General features: G+C 40.0%; 1 protein-coding gene across 1 annotated transcript; it reads right to left on the bottom strand.

The window, feature by feature from the left end:
- Nucleotides 1-2,968: 2,968 nt before the first annotated feature.
- LOC135941726 (uncharacterized) lies at nucleotides 2,969-3,652 on the bottom strand. Its single transcript, XM_065487406.1, has 2 exons — nucleotides 3,586-3,652; nucleotides 2,969-3,528 (listed from the first exon to the last, which is right to left on the bottom strand). The coding sequence occupies exons 1-2, from the start codon at nucleotides 3,647-3,649 to the stop codon at nucleotides 3,050-3,052; spliced, it is 543 nt and encodes a 180-aa protein (XP_065343478.1). The 5' UTR covers nucleotides 3,650-3,652; the 3' UTR covers nucleotides 2,969-3,049.
- Between the last annotated feature and the right edge of the window lie 17,304 nt (nucleotides 3,653-20,956).

Below are 20,956 nucleotides of genomic sequence, written 5' to 3'. Positions count from 1 at the left end.
TGAGAGAATTTACAATTTACAGATAAAATTGTATCAATCAATCGTAAACACAAACACAATTGTTGTCAAACATGGCCGACGCCCACACGCCGATACAAAAGGGATTTGAACTAGGAATAAGAGTAAAGCTTGAACAATCTCCAAAAAGCATCAAATTTCGATCGAAAATGTCACACTTACAGATTTAACAATAAATTCTCAATATTATGAAATGAAATAAATCTCATTAATCATTCTTGGAACTCACATGAAAAGCTGCTATACTCTTCTCCGCAACGCACACCCCTACACCAAAAGTTAGTGCTGAACTCAAGGGCTGGGTTCAGCCAAGAGGTGTGTGACGGATCAGCATCTTCTTGTGATTTTCAGCAGCGGGGGGCCAGATTCGTGCGACGCGCAGATATGGCGTCCGGTGGAGTATGGCGCGCAAAAACGGTCATGTGAAAATGCGCGAAACTGTGACATAATTTGCATTACTCCTGTGTCTTTTGGATCGTAAAAACAAACTCTTGACACTCGTACGGCAATCCAAACCAGAGCTTTTTGATTCCCACATTCAGACGCCATCTTGGATCTGCGCAGTGGAAACCAATTTTATCGCAAATCTGGTCCTCGCTGATATTCTGCCGATCACATACACATTTGTTGCAGTGAAAACATCTTATTTGGTTTTAGGTGTTGTTATTTTAAATAACATTTTGCCCATTTAATAAAAAAGATTAATTGTTTTTTTTTAAATGTTGCCAATGAAGGCAAAAGATGCACTCAGAGCCGTCGTAAAATGTTCATTTAAAATTAAAAGCAGCTTCCTTGGTGTTTATTCCTATTCATTACATTTAAACAGAAAATTCCTGCTTAACAAGGAGCCGAAACATAGTGTGAGCATGGAATTTCTGTAGGAATAATGAAAAATATCAAAAATATAGAGGCTTCCAGGTGTTGCGATGGTAAAATGCGGCTTATATTTTCCTACCCAAGCTCTGGCAAACAACTCTGGCGTTACAATTCTAGGGTTGTCACATGCACAAATTAGCACGAAGTGTTCTCAAAATCGTTAATGGCTGAAGCAAAAGCCCGAAAATCTGCCCAGTAATTAGATTTTCCAGTTTTGACAGTAAAATGCCGGTTTTCAGGATTTAAGCACTTGGAAAATTCAGATTTTAAAGGCAACCTTACTCGCCAACGCCACCAGAGCTCTCCAAGTGGTAGAGCTCTCCGAGTACTATCGCGTAGAGCTAACTTCACTCCGATCAGCTGACTCGTTTGCGCGATGGAGAGGGATGAAAGAGTGGGCGAGGCGAGCGATCGCTCAAATTTCCGCGACAAGAACGAATTCTTATTTGCACCAGATCTGGTGTAAATAGTTTTATTCTACAAAAAGAACCGCTCGCGTGTTCTGTTTGTTTATGTTTTGGTCTTCTAAATCAGCTGTCAGCAGGGTGTCAGCTCAGTGACACGCCCAGCCCCCGCTCTCTCGTATGCCGCGGCACTCACACGTCATTGCATTAATTCGAAGTAGTTCTGTAACCACTCACTGGGTGCAGGGCAAACGCTGTTTTTTGCTTCAGCCAATCAGAAGCCACCAATGCAAAGCCTGGGAAAAGCAGGACATGACAGGTGCTATCTAGGAAGCTTTTCGGCCCTCGATTGGCTGGATGCAGCGCTTGACCTGCTACCTGTGAGTGGCCGCAGAACTATTTACCCTTTTACCCTAAAAAAAACATACTGATGACGACCCTCGCTTCAATGCTGAACAGGCATCAAGGGGAGCAAAGGGGGATTCAATGTTTATCGAGAAAGAGACGCTTTGAGTCTTTGAAGGAACCGAAACATTTATGGACTTTTCTCAGGGGTTTTTCAAGAATTGACCAGTTGTTCGAAGCCGCCAACAGATGGCGCCACCGTAGACTTTCACTCTTAAGGCACTTCCGCTGCGATTTCAGACTCAATCTAGCTACTGTGCATTCTTCAATTAATTTGCTATTTTTTGACGTGCTGAAAACCAAAATCGGTTCAGCCATTCGCCGTAGAAACGTTGGAAAAGATTTTTTATTTCAAAAAATAGTTTTCACGATTCTACGGCGATTGGCTGAACCGATTTTGGATTTCAGCACGTCAAAAGAGAGCAAATTAATTGAAGAATGTACAGTAGCTAGATTGAGTCTGAAATCGCAGCGGAAGTGCCTTAAAATCGAAAGTATACGGTGGCGCCATCTGTTGGCGGCTTCAAACACTTAGGCTTTATGCAACTGGTGAATTGAAAAATATAAATTAGTAGGCTGAAGCGGTGCAATTTTTCTGCAAAGTTATACAAGAAATTCTGTTATCCTGCAATTAGATTTGCCAGAATTACATCGCGGGATTAAAGGAAAATGAATCAGACGCGTTTGTTTACTTCTAGGTTCTTGGCAAATGCTGAATTCCAGTCGCCGGCCTTAAATTACGTGGTTGTGACACTTCTGATGATGAATAAATTTTTTTCTTCCTTAAGATCATTTAAAAATTTAATAAAATTTTTATTTTTGCATGTATTTTAGCTAAAGGAAATAAAAGAGCCACATTAAAACATTTTTAATTATTTGGCAGCTGGTAAACAGCTGTAGAGTTGAGGGATGAATAATGAAATCGCAAAAAAAAGAGTGAAATCAGAGCTCTGCTGCTGCCACTGCAAGAGATCCAATTTCGCAAGTCGTCGCGTATTTGCGTTACGGTCGTCGACAATACAATTACGCAAACTCGAGAGTATTATTTAATAATATGATCGTGTAATTTCGTCACGATTTAAAAGAGGGATTTCCGATGGTGTGATTTTTTCAATAAAATCATGAACATATTCGAGGATTGAAAGACGCAGTCTTTTAATGGGGCTAAAATTAATTTCTACACTTAATACTACTGGCCATTACAAATCATTTAAAAGTAATTTTTAGTTTTTTGGTTTGAACTATACACTATACACAATATTCATGAATATTTCAAGCTTTTTACTCAAAATTGAGTTGTGCAGATTGGTAAAGAAGTTGTCAGAGTTTGAAACTCACAAAAACCACTATTTCCTTTTCTTGCACAAAATCTCATATCTCTCCTCGATTTTTAGAACCTCATCATTCTTCCGAACGAAGAGAATCTTGCGAAAAATCATGCCGACAAGGAAGACGCCGTCGACTTCGCATCGGCCAATTAGATACCATTCGTGCCCTTTGTTCTTGATGGCATATCCGTCAGACGGAGTGCAGTTCCATTTTTTAGAATCGTACGGCCGCCAGAAAAAGTCCTTTCCGATCAAAGCATAGTATTGCTTCCTCTCGATGAAGGGGCTTGCGCAGTCGGGCAAGACCCCGACCACGCCCACCTCGGGCAGCAGCATGCCAGGCACGATGCCGTAATAGGGAGTAAAAATGACCCCCACGTGGGCTGGGTGAACAAAAATGTCTTCGTCGTCGATGCAGAATGCGTTCGCAGGCACACAGCCGTTAGCCGCGTAGGCCCAGTCTTCTGTCTTTTCGTTGTCCGTAGATTGCCCGTGAACTGAAAATTAATGAAGAGGGATGTTAGACTTCCTGGATAATCCCTCAAATAGCATACCTGCACGAGAAGTAGAAGGTCGCTCAAGGTCAAGGAGATGCTTAGAATTAATGGAATTGTCCATGGGCGAATCTGTCGGGAAGAAAAATAATTGTTATTAGCGTACAAGTGGTTAAGATTATCCGGCAGCTTTTATAATTTGAAAATTAATATTTAATGCAAAAGGTTTGAACGGAAATTGCCTCAGATCAAAATTACAAGTCCAGAGAAAATGCCCTAAATTCAGCTTTAACTTTTGCAGCCCGCAGTTAATAAATTCAGGAATTGCTAACCGTCACAATGTTCAAAAGAGGCCATTATAGATGTGTGGTTAACGTGGGTTACAGGAGCACAAATCAATCGTTCTACTCAGGCCGCCGTACAGCAGGATACTGCGGTAGGGGGGCGGATCACGGCAACGCAACCTTGAGAAAATATGGCAACGCTGGGCATAAGGTAAGCATTGTACAGCGTTTCAAGGTCGAGCTAAAAAACGGTGCCGTGATCCGCCCCAGGGATGGGAATATCAAAGTTGATATATCAAAAAAATTTGATATTTCAAATATCATATCAATGGGGCGGATCACGGCAACGCAACCTTGAGAGAAAATGGCAACGCTGGGCATAAGGCAAGCATTGTACAGTGTTTCAAGGTCGAGCTTAAAAACGGTGCCGTGATCCGCGCCATTATCAAGCCTGATATTTGATATATCATATCAGGCTGATATTGATACCAAAGTCAGATATCACGGTTGATATCAGTTGACAATTTTGACCGACAGATGGCATTTTTCATTCCGGTTTTCAAAACAAATTTTGGACTGTACTGTACTTTCCGTCACTGAAAGTGGGCGTTACCAATATTGAAGTTGTCGCAATGCACAAATGGCGCGAAAAATGTCTCTGCTAATCGATCACAGATGGATCTGCTGTCAGCTGTCATCAGCTGGCAGCAATAGCTTGATTAAAAATGAAATTAAATTGTTTGTAAACAATGATTATTGATATAAATGGCAATAATTAAGATAATTAATTTTAACCGAACCAATTAAAAATTGCATTTGCATGTAATATTTTGCGAATATTGCTCTGTAGATGGCAAAGCCTAAATTAAAAATGTATACACTTAAAACAAAACAGCTGCAGTTAAGTGTAATTTTATTCTGATTTCTCACAACTACGTGTATCTCAATTAAACTCAACTATTTATCGCTAGATGAAAGTTGGAGGGCACATTTAAGACGGTGAAAAACCAATATTTTGATTTTAAGATAAATCGACGCTCTTCACATCAGCTGATATTGTGATTGTGTAGTTTTAAAAACTAACAAATTTAATAAACTCATCTTAAATGGCACAAATAAATTATAATATTTTATTAATTACTAACCAACGATATTTAACTGAAACTAATTAAAAACCCCTGTGGAGTAAGGGGGGAAGGGAAAAGCAGCTAGATGTAACTTGTGGTGCCATTTGGCGGGAGCTGCCACACCCCTTTTCCATCATCCGAAGATAAAAAGGCGCGCAAAATTTAAATTATATTTAAACTCATGCCAAAACTGGAGAAAACCGCCAAAATTTCAAAATTTGTCTCAATAAACCGCTATTTATCAAAAAATCGGTCAAAAATACTAAAGTAATCGGTTTTTAAGCCTTAAAAATGGCCATAACCGGTTACGGTTCATCCGGCGGCCATTTTTTTGCTCATCTGGAAATATCAACGTTGATATATCAGAAGTTGATATTTTTTCGGTGGCGCGGATCACGGCACCGTTTTTAAGCTCGACCTTGAAACACTGTACAATGCCTGCCTTATGCCCAGCGTTGCCATTTTCTCTCAAGGTTGCGTTGCCGTGATCCGCCCCGGTGATATATCAAAATTTTGATATCTCAAATATCATATCAATATCGATTATCGATATTGAAATTTTCAAAAGTGCACATCCCTACCAAGCGAAGGGAGAGTCATGAGTCATCAACCCAGCTGATAGAGCAATCCAAGAATCGAAGTGGTGGGAAGGCTTGAGCGATCAGAGGATGCCGCGCCGCGAGTGGCGGAGGCGTTTTGGAATTAATAAATAATCAGAGCGGCACTCTCATTTAACGTGCTCTTGTTTTTGCCGGAGTGGCGCCGCCTTATTCTGTGAGCTCCTCCTCCCTGCATGGTGATTTAAATGAGTGAACATTTTTTAGATTCGTCATAATATATTCGAGCTGGCTATTTTTTTACAAATATATATTATTTTTGTCGAACTGTAAAATTTAAATATTCCTAAAATAAATTAGCCAGCCCACATTGATAAAATTAAAAAACAGGCGCAAATCAGCTGTTCAGCTGACTCGTCTATCTATACGGTAGAGGGTGAAAAGTGAAATTAAAGTGGGCGGAGTAAATAATAACAGGCGAAAGTGTTGCGGCGATAAAGCTGCTATCTTGCACTGTGTGAAGTTGAACTGTTTGTTTTGTGATGAGCATACCATAATACAAACTTTGAAACTAAGCAGTGTGTAAATAAATATTTTAATCAAGTTGAACAAAAATTGCTTACCACGTCAATTCGTGCCCAGTTGTTAATAATTCCTATTTCTGCAGCAAATTCTTTCCGCACGACACACGCCGTTTCTTTCAAACCGTTCAACTGGCGTTCGGCGTTGGCGTGTTTAGATCGGAGAAGAGGATTTGGATTGATACTTAACCTTATTTAATTGTATTTTCTTCAAATTAAATTAAAATATAAATTTCTTTTTAATATTGATATGATTAACTGTGCAGAAACAAAATTTTCCAATAAGAATTGAGAGACAGAGCTTAAGTTCCTTAACTCTTGATTGCACTCACTAAAGAGCAGCTGCCATGCGATCATATGCGGTACTGCGGTAGAGACTGGTAGAGACTAGAGAGCTTCACAAGAGAGGAGTGCACAGGGGAGAGCGCGCGCAGAGCTGCTGTACTTCACAGCGAACTTTTCAGTCCCTTATGAAACGGTTTCGCTTGATCATGCGAGCTTTTTTGGCCGATTTCTGATTCCAACCGTTCGCACGCGGACCAATTTAACGTGGCGTTTATGTTAGACTGAAAAATTCGCTGGGAAGTACAGCAGCTCAGCGCGTTATCTCCTTTGTGCGCTCCTCTGTTGATGATGCACTCTAACGCATGGCAGCCGCCTGCGCTTTAGAGAGTGCAATCAAGAGTTAAGAACCTAAAGCTGTGTCTCTTAATTTTTATTGATAAAGTTTGTTTCTGCACAATTTTTCATTTTTAAATTAAATTAAAATTTCTATTTTAATTTAATTTGAAGAAAACTCAATTAAATCAGATTAAGTACCAATCCAAATCCTCTTCTCCGATCTAAACACGCCAACGCCTACTCCGGGTACTTCCCGCTGGCGCGCTACTCAAACGGTTCGAATGAACCGACGCGGCGACGCGCTACTCCCTGGTTGGTATTGAAATAGTGGGTGATGTGTGGAAGAGAACTTGCTGCAGAAATAGGAATTATAAACGGCTGCTGTAGGCACGAATGGACACGGTAGGCAATTTTTGTTCAACTCGATTAAAATATCTATTTACATACTGCTTAGTTTCAAGGTTTTTCTCCAAATAAAATGATGGTGGATGAGTGATGAGTCATTGAAGTGGTGGCCGTAAATGCATTGAGAACTCAACGAAATTGCGTCGTAAATATCTCAGTAAATTTTAAATTAATTTTATATTAAAATTTTGGCATTTCGTTTACTTTATTCAGTTCCAAAGGAAAAGTGGAGAAAATCTGAGTCCAAGCTGGAAGAAATCGAGCTGTCAAAGGGCAGAAAACCTGAAGACATTCAGGTAGGTACAATTAAAAATCGTCTACATTCTGGTTTTAAAAGTTATTTATTCTTTTGCACTATCGGTAAAATTTAAATGTTGCAAACAAGACTGGAGCTGCCACACTGCAACGCAAATAGAGGTTTGAGCCGCCCAATTTTGTCGGCTGCTGACTAAACCGCCTTAAAGTGGAATGATAGTGAATTACCCCGCAAAATCCTTTAACACACATACAGATTGGGTCCTAAAAATCATGTACAGTTAAAAAAATACATAAGCAGCACTGTAAATTTGTGAGAAAATCGGCCTCAAACTTAGCATTGTTTTAAATGGAGAATTTTAAACGGAATTGTGTAATCGCGATTTTCTCTGAAATTCCGCATTTCCCCAAAAAAGACTCTGGCTGTCAGATAGATCTCGATGAGAGGATTTTAAATCATGTGAGAAAACATAGTGCAGCGCTGTAAATTTCGGAGAAAATTGGCAAAAACAATCTGATTGGTCAGCGCCCAGCGCTGCTGGCCAACAGAGGGGGGCGTTTCACGCCGTCTCTTCTGGTTGCATTACAGAAGGTGGCCGGCGCGCAACTCAATTATCATTTTAATGACGTTTTCAATATCACAAAAATTAGAAATTTTCAAACATGGTAATCAATAAATCTGTCCTTGAAAATCAATAAAAAATTTATCTATATTATACGCAGTCTCTGATAGCCATAAAGGTCCGAGTTTGCCTCTGAGAATCATTGAAATTATTAAAATGAAAAAAATATTTTTTCTGATATGATTCTTGAATAAATTAACTTAATTTTGGGTATTTTAATTTTTCCCAAAAAAATTTAAATGTTCTTTATCGGCCAGCTGAAATTTTCAGACGGTTTTTTTCGAAAATAGTAAATTTGAGCAAATTTTGCTGAGTGGGGGAAAACTGGAAATTTAATCAGCTTTCAGAATTTAGGCAGTATTTAACGCTACTATGAACTGGTGAATTTTAATGAAGCGAAACACAGGCCCCTTTTGAAAATCTGCAATTTTTGGAGATAAAAATCTTGCAAGACTCAAAAGCACTATTTTTTTATTTTCTCACTATTAAATTTTCATAAATTTTCTCACTCCGGAAGCAATTAATTTCCTTTGCTAAAAAAAGAGAGCGTAACCGGTAAAATTCGAAAAATGGGATTTTGGGGCACTTTTGGTCAGAAGTACTTGGAAAAAATAGGTCGGTTTACATGAAATTTCATTTTTTTAAAAAAAAAAAAAAAAAAGAGCCACATTAAAACATTTTAAATTATTTGGCAGCTGGTAAACAGCAGTAGAGTTGAGGGATGAATAATGAAATCGCTAAAAAAGAGTGAAATCAGAGCTCTGCTGCTGCCACTGCAAGAGATTAATTGGGCTAAAATTAATTTCTACACTTGATACTGTCCATTGGAAATCATTTCAAAGTAATTTTTAATTTTTTGGTTGGAACTATATACACAATATTCGTAAATATTTAGAGCTTTTAACTTAAAATTAAGTTGTGCAGATTGGTATAGAAGAAACTCACAAAAACTACTTTTTCTTGCACAGAATCTCATATCTCTCTTCGATTTTAAGAACCTTATCATTCTTCCGAACGTAGAGAATCTCGCCAATAATCATGCCGACAAGGAAGACGCCGTCGACCTCACATCGGCCAATTAGATACCGTACGTGCCCTTCGTTCATGATGAAAAACGCTTCACGCGGAATGAATTTATACCTTTTATAATCGTAAGGCTGCCAGAAGAAATCATTTCCGATCAAAGCGAAATAGTGGTGCCTCTCGGTGAAGGGGTTTTTAGCGTCGTCGGGCAAAACTCCGACCACGCCCACCTCGGGCAGCAGCATGCCAGGGACGAAGCCGAAAATGGGAGTCAAGATGACCCCCACGTGGGCTGGGTGGTCAAAAATGTCGTCGTCGTCGATGCAGAATGCGTTTGCAGGCACACAGCCGTTAACAGAAAAAGCCCAGTTCCGTGTTTCCTTGACCACCGGTTGCTTGCTGACTGAAAATTAATGAAGCGGGATGTTAGACTTCCTGGATAATCCCAAAAATAGCATACCTGCACGAGAAGAAGAAGGACGCTCAAGGTCAAAGAGATACTTAGAATTAACGGAAAGGTCCATGGGCGAATCTGTCGAGAAGAAAAATACTGTTATTAGCGTACTACGTGGTTAAGATTATCCGGCAGCTTTTATAATTTGAAAATTAATATTTAATGCAAAAGGTTTGAACGTAAATTGCCTCTGATCAAAATTATAAGTCCAGAGAAAATGCCCTAAATTCAGCTTTAACTTTTGTAGCCCGCAGTTAATAAATTCAGGAATTCCTTACCGTCACAATACTCAAACGAGGCCATTATAGATGTGTGGTTAGCGTGGGTTACAGGAGCACTAATCAATCGATCTACTCAGGCCGCTGTACAGCACGAGTCAGGAGACTCTGCGGTTGCTAGATCGCTGCGAGTTTCTCTTTCCAGAGAGACGCGCATAAGTTTTAAGCTCTGCGCAACCAGCGCGCGCACTTTGCTCTCTATTATCACAAGATAAATTTCAGAGTTTTTACCACCGGCGCCGTTATTTGATGGTGTCACAAAGCGCACAAGTTGACCTAAAACATAAATCATGACCACAGATTAGTCACATTATAAAGAGACCGAGAAATTCGCGTGCAAAAAGTGTAAAAGCAGCGAGAGTAGTGACATCTGCCATTAAACAGCGAGAGCAGAGAAGTACAGGCAATCCGATCAGTCACGTGACTCAATTTTGCGATCTGATTGGCCAAGAGCACCCGCGCATCTCTTTTTTCCGTCTCAGCCGCGCGCGCCTGGTCTCAGCCAATCAGATGGCGGGATTGAGTCACGTGACTTCTCCTACAGCGTTGTGTTCTTCTATGCACAGACAACAGATGTCTCTGCCGCGCTGGAGGCTTTAAGCATGGCGACGACGAATTGCATGCATGTACGCCGAACGCCTCTCTCTGGTAAACTCACCTCCAAGCGAAGGGAGACTCATGAGTCATCAACCCAGCTGATAGAGCATTCCAAGAATCGAATTGGCGGGATGGCTTGAGCGAAGAGCGATCAGCGAATGCCATGCCGCGAGTGGCGGAGTCATCACCAAATGTTTTTGACTATCGATATAAATCGATATATATCGTCTGAAAAAATATGAATGAATGAAATATTTATTAAACACCAAAAGGTGTACAACAGACATAATAAACAGAGTAATTAAATCACATATCAATGCTCGTTTTTGCTTTGGCGGCTTGGCACAACGTCAGATTGTTCTTGAAATTGTTCTAAAAAATATCGATGTTAAAATATTTTCCCATATAACCAAGGGGCGGATCACGGCACCGTTTTTTAGCTCGACCTTGAAACGCTGTACAACGCTTGCCTTATGCCCAGCGTTGCCATTTTTTCTCAAGGTTGCGTTGCCGTGATCCGCCCCCAATGTAAAGCTACAGAAAATATCGATAAAAATCGATAAATATCGTCCAAAACAATATCATATTAAAAATCGATTTTTATTTGACCATGTATAGGCGAAGGTGTTTGGCGAACTAATCAATAATCAGAGCGGCTATCCCGCTGTGCTCTTGTTTTTGCCGGAGTGGCGCCGCCTTATTTAAGTGAGCTCCTCCTCCCTGCATGGTGATTTAAATGAGTGAACATTTTTTAGATTCGTCATAATATATTCGAGCTTGCCATTTTTTACTAATAAATGATTTTTTATCGAACTGTAAAATTTAATTATTCCTAAAATAAATTAGCCACCCCACATTGATAAAATTAAAGAACAGGTGCAAATCAGCTGTTCAGCTGAGACTCGTCTATCTTTGTGGTAGAGGGTGAAAAGTGAAATCAAGTGAAATTAAAGTGGGCGGAGTAAATATAATTACAGGCGAAAGTGTCGCGGCGATAACGCTGCCATCTTGCACTGTGTGAAGTTGGACTGTTTGTTTTGTGATGTGCATACAAACTTTGAAACTAAGCAATATGTAAATAAATATTTTAATTAAGTTGAACAAAAATTGCTTACCACGTCAATTCGTGCCCAGTTGTTAATAATTCCTATTTCTGCAGCAAATTCACTTTCCGCACGACACCACGCCGTTTCATTCAACCGTTCATTCGTTCAACTGGCGTTCCGCTTTCGGCGTTGGCGTGTTTAGATCGGAGAAGAGAATTTGGATTGATACTTAACCTGATTTAATTGGATTTTCTTCAAATTAAATTAAAATATAAATTTCTTTTTAATATTAAAATGAAAAATCGTGCAGAAACAAAATTTATCAATAAAAATTAAGAGACACAGCTTAAGATTTTTATCTCTCGATTGCATTCTCTAAAGAGCAGCTGCCATGCGATCACATGCGTTACTGCGGTAGAGACTAGAGAGCTTAACAAGAGAGGAGTGCACAGGGGAGAGCGCGCGCAGAGCTGCTGTACTTCACATTGAACTTTTCAGTCCCATATAAAAAGGTTGCGCCTGATTCATGTGAGCTTTTTTGGCCGACGACTGATTTCAATTCTCCGCGCGGACAAATTTAACGTGGCGTTTATATTAGACTGAAAAGTTCGCTGGGAAGTACAGCAGCTCAGCGCGTTCTCTCCTTTGTGCGCTCCTCTGTTGATAAGTTCTCTACCGCAAATTACCGCATGGCAGCCGCCTGCGCTTTAGAGAGTGCAATCGAGAGTTAAGAACCTAAAGCTGCGTTTCTTAATTTTTATTGATATAGTTTGTTTCTGCACAATTTTTTCATTTTAATATTAATTTAAAATTTCCATTTTAATGTAATTTGAAGAAAATCCAATTAAATCAGGTAAAGTATCAATCGAAATCCTCTTCTCCGATCTAATCACGCCAACGCATACTCCGGGTACTTCCCGCTGGCGCGCTACTCAAATGGTTAAAGTGAAACGCCGAATGCTACTCATGGTTGGAATGAAACAGAGTGAGTGATGTGTGGAAAGTGAATTTGCTGCAGAAATAAGAATTATAAACGGCTGCTGTAGGCACGAATGGACACTGTAGGCAATTTTTGTTCATCTCGATTAAAATATCTATTTACACACTGCTTAGTTTCAAGGTTTTTCACCAAATAAGTTGATGGTGGATGAGTGATTAGTCATTGAAGTGCTGGCCGTAATGCATTGAGAACTCAACGAAATTGCTTCATAAATATATCAGTTAAATTTAAATTAATTTTATATTAAAATTGTGGCATTTCGTTTACTACATTCAGTTTCAAAGGAAAAGTGGAGAAAATCTGAGTCCAAGCTGGAAGAAATCGAGCTGTCAAAGGGCAGAAAACATGAAGACATTCAGGTAGGTACAATTAAAAATCGTCTACATTCTGGTTTTAAAAGTTATTTATTTTTGTGCACTATCGGTACTATTTAAATGTTGCAAACAAGTCTGGAGCTGCCGCACTGCGCCGCGCGAGTAGAGGTCTGAGCCGCCCAATTTTTGTAATATGTATTGTTGTGTTATTAAAAAAGGCGGCTGCTGGCTCACGGCGCGGCTCGCGGTGCGGTTTGACTCACTCACAAATAACTTTTTTGAGTTGATTTTTTATTATACTTTAAGATGGTAATTATCAGGTTACACAAATTAACATTTTCAAATATGAATTAACATTTTTGTACCTTTCCTATTTTTAAGTTCTTTATTTTTTAGCACTATCGGTAAAATTCAAATGTTGCATACAAGTGTGAAGCAGCTGCACAAAAAAATATATATGAATATGGCTAAGCAATGCCAGGTATCAGTATAAAATATCAAAAAGTTTTCAATTAAAAAATACAGGAGAAAAATGTTCAAGCACTCACTGAAACTTCAGCCGCCGGTGTAAATGGCCGGCAAAAAATTAGGCTAAGCTGGATACGCCAGCCTTCGCCCTAAATCTTGTGGCTGGAAGCTCTTTTAATGCTTCACTAGCTGACAATTTACTCCTGAATCACTATTTTTTTATGTCCGAGATGTAATTATTTTACAGCAAATTTCTGCTTCAAGGCAGAAACAGGACGCATTAATATCACTTAAAAATTCCTAACTTTAGTATTCAGTTATTTTTCAGCATCCTTGCGTCAACCAACTAGTATTTACGTTTCTTTAAGCTCTTTCTTAACATTCACAGTTAGTTTCCTCTGAATGTCGGCAATTGTTGGTATTTCCCAGCCCGTCAAATGCGAAATATTGAGTGTAATATTTTTCGATGCCGTATTCTCTCTCGAAGTCGGCAATCAGAGAAGAAGCATCGGCAATCAGAGAAGAAGCCTGCAGGATACGAATCCCAGCCGTCGACATTCCTATTGGAATAAGTCTCCATTCGAGGTTGTTTAACTTCTCTCCTCGTCTTACTTCCTTCTAAAACATAAACGACACTAATTAACAAAGTTTCCAAGCACTCTAGAGGTCAAAATTCACTCTTAGTTAAATTAAAAATAAATAAATGATTTCTTATCCTGATCTACCTTATTAAGGACCGTCTAAGACTAAGATTTTGAGCACACTAATCGATTCTTGAGTGTCCAATTAGGTAAAGTGGATCATTTTTCAGACCTATAAAGGTCCAGCGCGATGTGCAAACTTATTTCCCGTCAAAACAATATGAAAGCGAGATCTGCGCATGCGTCAGAGCTGGTTTGAGCACCTGCAGAGAGACCGCCTGTACAAACTTCTTATTTGTCACATCCAGCCAGCTCTGACGCATGCGCACTTCTCGCATTCATATTGTTTTAGCGGTGAAAAAAGTACGCAAGTCACGCTGGATTTATTGGTCGGGAAATTACTTTTTTACCTAATTCGACCATCAAAAATCGATTGGTGTGCTAAGATACTTCTTCGAAAGACGGTATTTGATAATTTTCAAGGTTAAAGTTAAAATTTCTTAGAAAATTGGCTCAAAAGATTGAATAGTAATCAAGAGATGAAAATAAATCTTGATTTTTTCCCAGGAGAAAAATTTTTGTAATCAGGATGTCAAATCAAATAAAATTTCTGGCCTCCATCAATCCAATTTAAAGTCCAAAAATGAGGAATAAACCTACCTCTGTGTACACTATCGGTCTTTCCACGCAATTTTTGCACTGACGGCGTCTCCACTTCTCTTTAGGCTCCCTCCTAGGGTCCACTTGTGAAGGCAGTTGATGATCAGGCTGGGAAACATGCGCCTCTTCTTGAGTTTTTTCTGCTTGCTTTGGTGGTGGAACTGCATTGCTGGAAGAAGGCTGTTGCACAGTGGGTGGGTTTAGTGACATTGTTCTCCCGAGGTGTTTGACCTCAGGGCACTTCCTTTTAGGAGGAGCTGACAAAATATCCACTTTGTCATCAGAACTGGAGGACGAAGACGACTCGAACAGTGTTCTTTTCCTCGATTGAATCGGCAAGTCGTCTATGTTAACGAATCCAAAGGTAATTGAGTTCTTTGGTTGTACTGGAGGAGCAGTATTTGTAGGTTTGGTAACCTTCCTATTAGTATTTGTAGGTGGAGTGCTCACCCCGGCCGAAAAACTGCCGTTATTTGTTTCTTTATCAAAAAAATGTATTGTAATTTTACGGGGGAAGTGTCTCATTTTGTTTTCGAAAGATTTTTCAAGTTTTGCTCCTAGCCTCGCAATTGGTGAGCACGCTCCGTTATATTCAATACAATTACTAATCATTAAATTAAAGTCATCAGTAAGCTGCTGAACTTTTGAGTAGTAATTATTACTAAGATTTTTTTTAATTGTGCTCAGATCCATGGGTTTCTGAATGACTTTAAAGTAGTCCTGAAACAAACAAACAAAAAAAACAACAAGTCAATAAAAATTAAATCCAGACAATTTTGTACTGTTTAAATTATATAATATCTATAATGTTTTTAGAGACTTACGGGAATTTTTAGAAGAACCGGATCAACCGGAACCAGGAATGGGCCGGCACATTTTAGTTTACAAAGCCCATCTAAAGTTTTCTTCAAGAAATCCTGCTGATGCTTGCTCATTTGGCTTTCTTGGCCTTGCTGTGGCCCGCAAGAAGCAAGTTCGCTGCTGCCTTCCATTTTCTGGAAAAACAAAAAAAAGATATATATTACATTGTGTAAACTTATATGGCCCAAAAAATAAGCGACGATGCTAGCAAACCCGAAAAAAGTAGAACTCTGGTTCTAAAAGCAACATTGGCATCATACAAGCGTGAAAAATTCACTCTCGAGCACTGTCTTAAATTGAGTGCTTATAACGAGAGTGAGATGGCTAGGCCGACCGACGCGACTGTGGCCTGCGCACTGCCGCTTCCCTATCTCTCCCCATGTTAAAATGCGCGCACGCGGTTGGCGCTACAGCTAAATTCATGAAGCCATCCGCGGACTTATTGGTGTCAATCGAACGCGCACGAGTCGTTTTATCATATAACTCGGAACCGAGCCTGAAAACAAAAGCGCTTTCGAGAATTCCACCGCTGAAATCTAACCATTTCGCTGCGAGCTCCGACAGCGACGATCGCACCCGAGCGCCAGCGGCTGTCAGCGAAGCACGCATCACCATGGCAACCAGACAACAAGTGAAATACACTTCTTGTTGTCTGGAAATGGTTAGATTTCAGATTTTGACTAGGGCGGGCGGGAACAAGGGGGATCACGGCCACACGTTATAAGCACTCTATGTCCGAGGACCGGAGGACCGGGAAGGGCGCGCACTGTACTAGCACGAATGCTGAAACCCGGGTCCCAATAACACCGCGAACGGATAACATGGGCGCACCGGGCCGCACAGGGACCCAGCCCACTGAAGGGCCACTTGCCTCCGCACCGAGGACTGCTTTGAAACGCTAGACATTCGTCCCGTGAAGCCAAATCCCGCATGCTGGAAAGGTGCAAAGCAGCAAGTAGCGAGTCGGCGCCGGTGCGCCTCCCAGCCCGTTGAGCAATTTGAGCAATTCGAGTCACTAAACTAACCACTTTTTGCCATTTCTGACATTGGGTAGCCAGTATTAGATCTCCGAACTGCTCAAGTACCTCTCATTGCTTTGACACTCCTGAGAGTGCCTTTAACAATGCGAGCCAACGGGCTGGTTTCAATTTTAAAATATATTTAATCAAGCAAAATGACAATTTTATTAAAATGCCACTGCAAGATTTGGTAATATAAAACTTAAAAAAAGGTCTTTTAGAAAAAACAGAATTTTTTCAAAAAACAATACCGAAACAAGATTTTTTTGTCAGAAAAACAATACCAAAACAAGAAAGGTTTGAAAATCAATACAAGACAAGAAAATTTAAAATATTTCCTTTTAAAAACATTACCAGAAATTTTACCAGTTTCGTCAAGAAAAGTTCCAGACAATACAAAAGTTTGGTATTGAAATACACTATATTATAGTCAGGTTTGAATGGAACGGACGAGAGAAATCTCTGGTGTCAGTGAGGCAGTGAGTGCTCGCTGCCTCACTTTTTCAATTTTTAACATTTAGACCCAACAGGCGCTCTGTTATGATAATAAAACATTTTTAATTAAAATTCTATCAAAACTTATCAATTTAGAAGGGCAGCAATAAATAAAGAAAAATGTCCCCAGCAGAATCGGGAGATTTAAAATTCTGATAGCCTCACAAAATGATTTTCCTTTTGCCGAAAAAAATTCGCTGTGTTTCGAAAAATGGTCCGATTTTGGAAAACCGCACACTGGTGGACACGCACCACTGAGGTGCATCGACTGGCGCAAAAATCACCACCCATGCAGCGGCCATCGAGGCCACGGGCAGGCCCAAAAAGCAAAAATTCTGATATGTCACAAACCGCGTTTTTCCTCCTTTAAAAATTCATAGCTCGGCTCCTATGGCTCGTACGATGAAAAACCAATGTTCGCTGCTCTTGCCGTAAAATTTTGTGTATGTTGGGCTTCATTGCCACCCCCGTCCGCCCCTGGGACCGTTTTCAAAGCATTTTTGCCACTTCTCAACTCTCGGAGGCGCACAGAAATGCTCTCTGTGCTTCAAAAAACTGTTTTTGTGCGCGGCCACTGCCGAAACATATGCCAGCACAGCTTTAAAATTTCGTGCGAACTGTCACGTTAAATATTCCTGAGTGGATTGATACTTCAAGAAAGTTCAAATAATAAAAATTATGTTAATTAAAAATTCCATCGTTATTTTCAAATATTTGGTTGACTGATTGGAAGTACAAAATTGATTAATTAGTGGAGCCAAAAGACCCCTTCGTAAAATATAATTTTTTTAATTTAAGAAAAATATATTTTCAATTCAAAAAACGTGAGATGTGAGTGACTCGAGCCGCGCCGCCGCGAGATTTAGGCGGCTAATCGAAAGCCGGTTTAGAAAAAAGCAGGGCGGCTCGGGCTTCTATTAGAGATGATTGCAAGCGTGATTTCGAGTGGCTGAGAAGGAAGAGCTAAAAAATCCCTGAATATTTTTGCCATCAATACGAATAAACGTGAAATTTACCTTTTAAAAGCTTTTTGGAGATCCTAATAACTTATTTCTCACAATCCCGGGTGCACTCAATATGCGGATATTTCGAAATGTCTGTGTGGTTATTTCGTAAAAATGCTCCACGTGCGTCTGTGTCGGCTCGAACCTCTGAATGCACTGATGCACCTACACGCTCCTTACTGCAGCCGCGCGATTTCTGTTCTCTCCTTTCATTCACCGCATGGCCTGAAATGATCTGCGATGCGCACGGCTCTGCGCAGGAGCAGTAGCAGGTTGCTTGAGGGGAAACGATATCAGCCGTCTTGGCCAGGAAGGGAAGCTTCTATAAAAATACTAATAAAAATAAATGTCTGGTCATGATCAAATTTTAAATGATCTATGTCATGTTAGAATTTTGAATCCTGAAATGAAGGGATGCAAAATATTGGGACAATGCAAGGAATTTAAGCGGTTAACAAATATTTAGAAGTGGAATTTAGACTGCTTGGAATTTGCTAGTATTCGCCTTTTCGTCATCAGTTTAGTTCAGCTTAGCTAGCTGCGGCCTTAAAGTGCTTTGTCGCAGATATTAAAAGCTGAAGCGGCCGAGGCCCTCGCTGGGCTTCCAAGAAGTCGAGTGTACGCTCTTTGGACAATTCGCTTACTTGCTATTCTGACCGTTAAAAAACGTCTTAGTTCGTAAGAAACTACTACGTCACAATGTGAGTTTATAATAATTATTGCTTTATCTCAGCTAGGTGGAAACTTATAATGACAGGCTCTCAACCTTCTGTAGTTTTCAAAGCGACTTTAGTTGGTGAAAGGCATTATTTATTGTCATCTACTAATTAATATTTGTTGGTACGTGTTTTGGTTTATTTATACCCCCCAAAAATAACGCATTATTTCTGGTAGCAATTTATTGAAATTGATAATTACGTAATCTGTTAATTCTTCATGTCAGTGAAACTAATGGATTATCATGCATTGCATTAATCACAAATAATTTATGACTTGCAGTTTTGTAGACCAAGGGTATAGAAATTACTTAAAAATTTAAAATGACAAAAAGTTATAAAATGATTATGGATTAATTAATTTTTTTAAATTATTAATGAAGTTGCAACTAACATGAAAATACTGTAATCGAATTACTTCAGAAACAGAACGGCGCGATAATGTTTAATTTCGGCACGTGAAATGAAAAATGATAAAGATATAAATTATGTGTGGCTTGCTGGCGGCTACGGCGCAGCTCGATAAAAATTGTCGGCGTCTGGCTCATCGCGAGAAAAGAGTCGGCTCAGTCGGCTAGCTCGGCGCGTCGCGACTGGAATCTTGGCCATTCGTTTAATCTCCAACGTTGATTTTATAAGCGAAATGATGTCGTCAAAACATAATGGGCACAACGGCAAGAATTGCACTGAGAGTCGGAGCAGCTGGGAAGTCTGGAGTCTGGAGAAGCTGCAGGAGAGGCGCGATCTTGCAACTTAACTTTAGCCCACTCCTGTACTCCCGCACAAGCCCGCACAATCATTTTCAAGGATTCTTGCCTGGCTGTTGAAAAATATTTTGTCTCTCCCCAAGATGAAGGAAAGGTTCAGCGAGGGGCACACAAAAGAATGGGAAGAAAAATAGGGATAGTGGTTCTGCTGGGTGGCCTTTGAGCCAGATGCGAACTATTCAGAAATAATCTTATTATCCTGAGAAGAAAAAATAAAAAATAACAATGCCTTTCAAAGGTGGAGGCGTATCAAATCGAACCCAGATTTTCGATGCTTCTCGCAACAGTGTGTGGAAATAATATTCGTGCCAGTGCTACATGGAGCGCGACGCGCATCACTCGTGACGTCAGCAGTTGAGAATATCTGTGTCCTTGTTCCCAGCTCACACCACCCTAACCAAAGATTTCCCCCCAGGCAACGCGGTCGTTTTTCTTGTCGTCCACGGTACTTCACATACCGAAGTATCCCCAGAATCGTTGTAGGATCTCTTCAGCTGTTGAGGATGAAATATTTAATAATTTTAAACTGCTACCTCAAACCTCGACCCCTTAAAATTTTGTTCAATATAAACTTGGCCCCTTCCGCAGGGTGCAATTATTATTGTCTTAATAAAAACCATAAAAACAACCCCCAACTCCCATCTGGTCCACTCCCTCATTGAGTCCTCATAATACAAATTAGCAAATTGATTGAAGAATGCACAGTAATTATTTTGAGTCTGAAATCGCAGCGGAAGTGCCTAAAAATCTAAAGTCTACGGTGGCGCCATCTGTTGGCGGCTTCGAACACTAAGGATTTATGCAACTGGTGAATTCACGAACTTTATCTTTTATATTTTTTCTTGTTTATTCATTTTATTGAAAGTTAAATGTTCATTATTATATTTGAACTAAAAGAATCGGATGAAAATTTAGAAAAAATCATTGTTGAAAAACTACGGAAAATAAGAAATCAATTTATGACAATTTTAGAGTGCCAATTTTGTAGCAAGAGAATTAACACACGTGAATTATTTTCACGTTGCGATAGGCGGCAAATAAGTTGGTTTTGATTCCAACGTTGAATATCGGAAGATAATATTTTATCTCTGATTTAGCGGCAACGTTGCCTGTCCCCTCATGGCTTCCACTACTTGTCTGGCTTCTGGCTCTCAGGCTCTGGCAACGTTGGCGTGGTGCGTGATGGTATGCGCGCCCTGTTGTGAAGCAGAGGTTTTGGCGCCGCGAGCATTTTCGTGCATTATTTCTCTCGAGCCAGCCAATGAGAAGGTGACGCTAAAAGGCCACGCCCATTGGCTGAACCAGCTGTCAGCTGATGGAAACCACAACACAACACGCCAAACGTATTCACGGGAATTCACGGTAAAAAGTGCGGCCCTGGCGCGGCCTGAGCCCTTATTACTGATTATGAGCGCGGCCGCGGAAGAAAATTATGGATTGAAGAGGCGATGAATGAAGCTTCAGAAACACCCAAAAAGATAAAACGTAAATTAATATAAATTGAACCTGCAGTATTCTCAATTTACATCGCAGCAAAATTCCTTCCTGGCGCCGTCATCCTAATAATGAAATCGACTCGACTTTCGTCCATCTTTGATTTTTCATGTCGTGATTTATTTATTAGCACTTCTATGC

The sequence above is a fragment of the Cloeon dipterum genome, chromosome 4 (assembly GCF_949628265.1).
Source record: "Cloeon dipterum chromosome 4, ieCloDipt1.1, whole genome shotgun sequence".
Lineage (NCBI taxonomy): Eukaryota > Metazoa > Arthropoda > Insecta > Ephemeroptera > Baetidae > Cloeon > Cloeon dipterum.
This window is presented reverse-complemented; position numbering and strand designations above follow the sequence as displayed.

Bases quoted from the DNA above. Each gene is read 5' to 3' on its own strand.
- LOC135941726 (XM_065487406.1), bottom strand. From the start codon at position 3,649: ATGGACAATTCCATTAATTCTAAGCATCTCCTTGACCTTGAGCGACCT. The intron at 3,529-3,585 runs GTATGCTATTTG...ATTAATTTTCAG, and splicing joins ACCTTCTACTTCTCGTGCAG to TTCACGGGCAATCTACGGAC.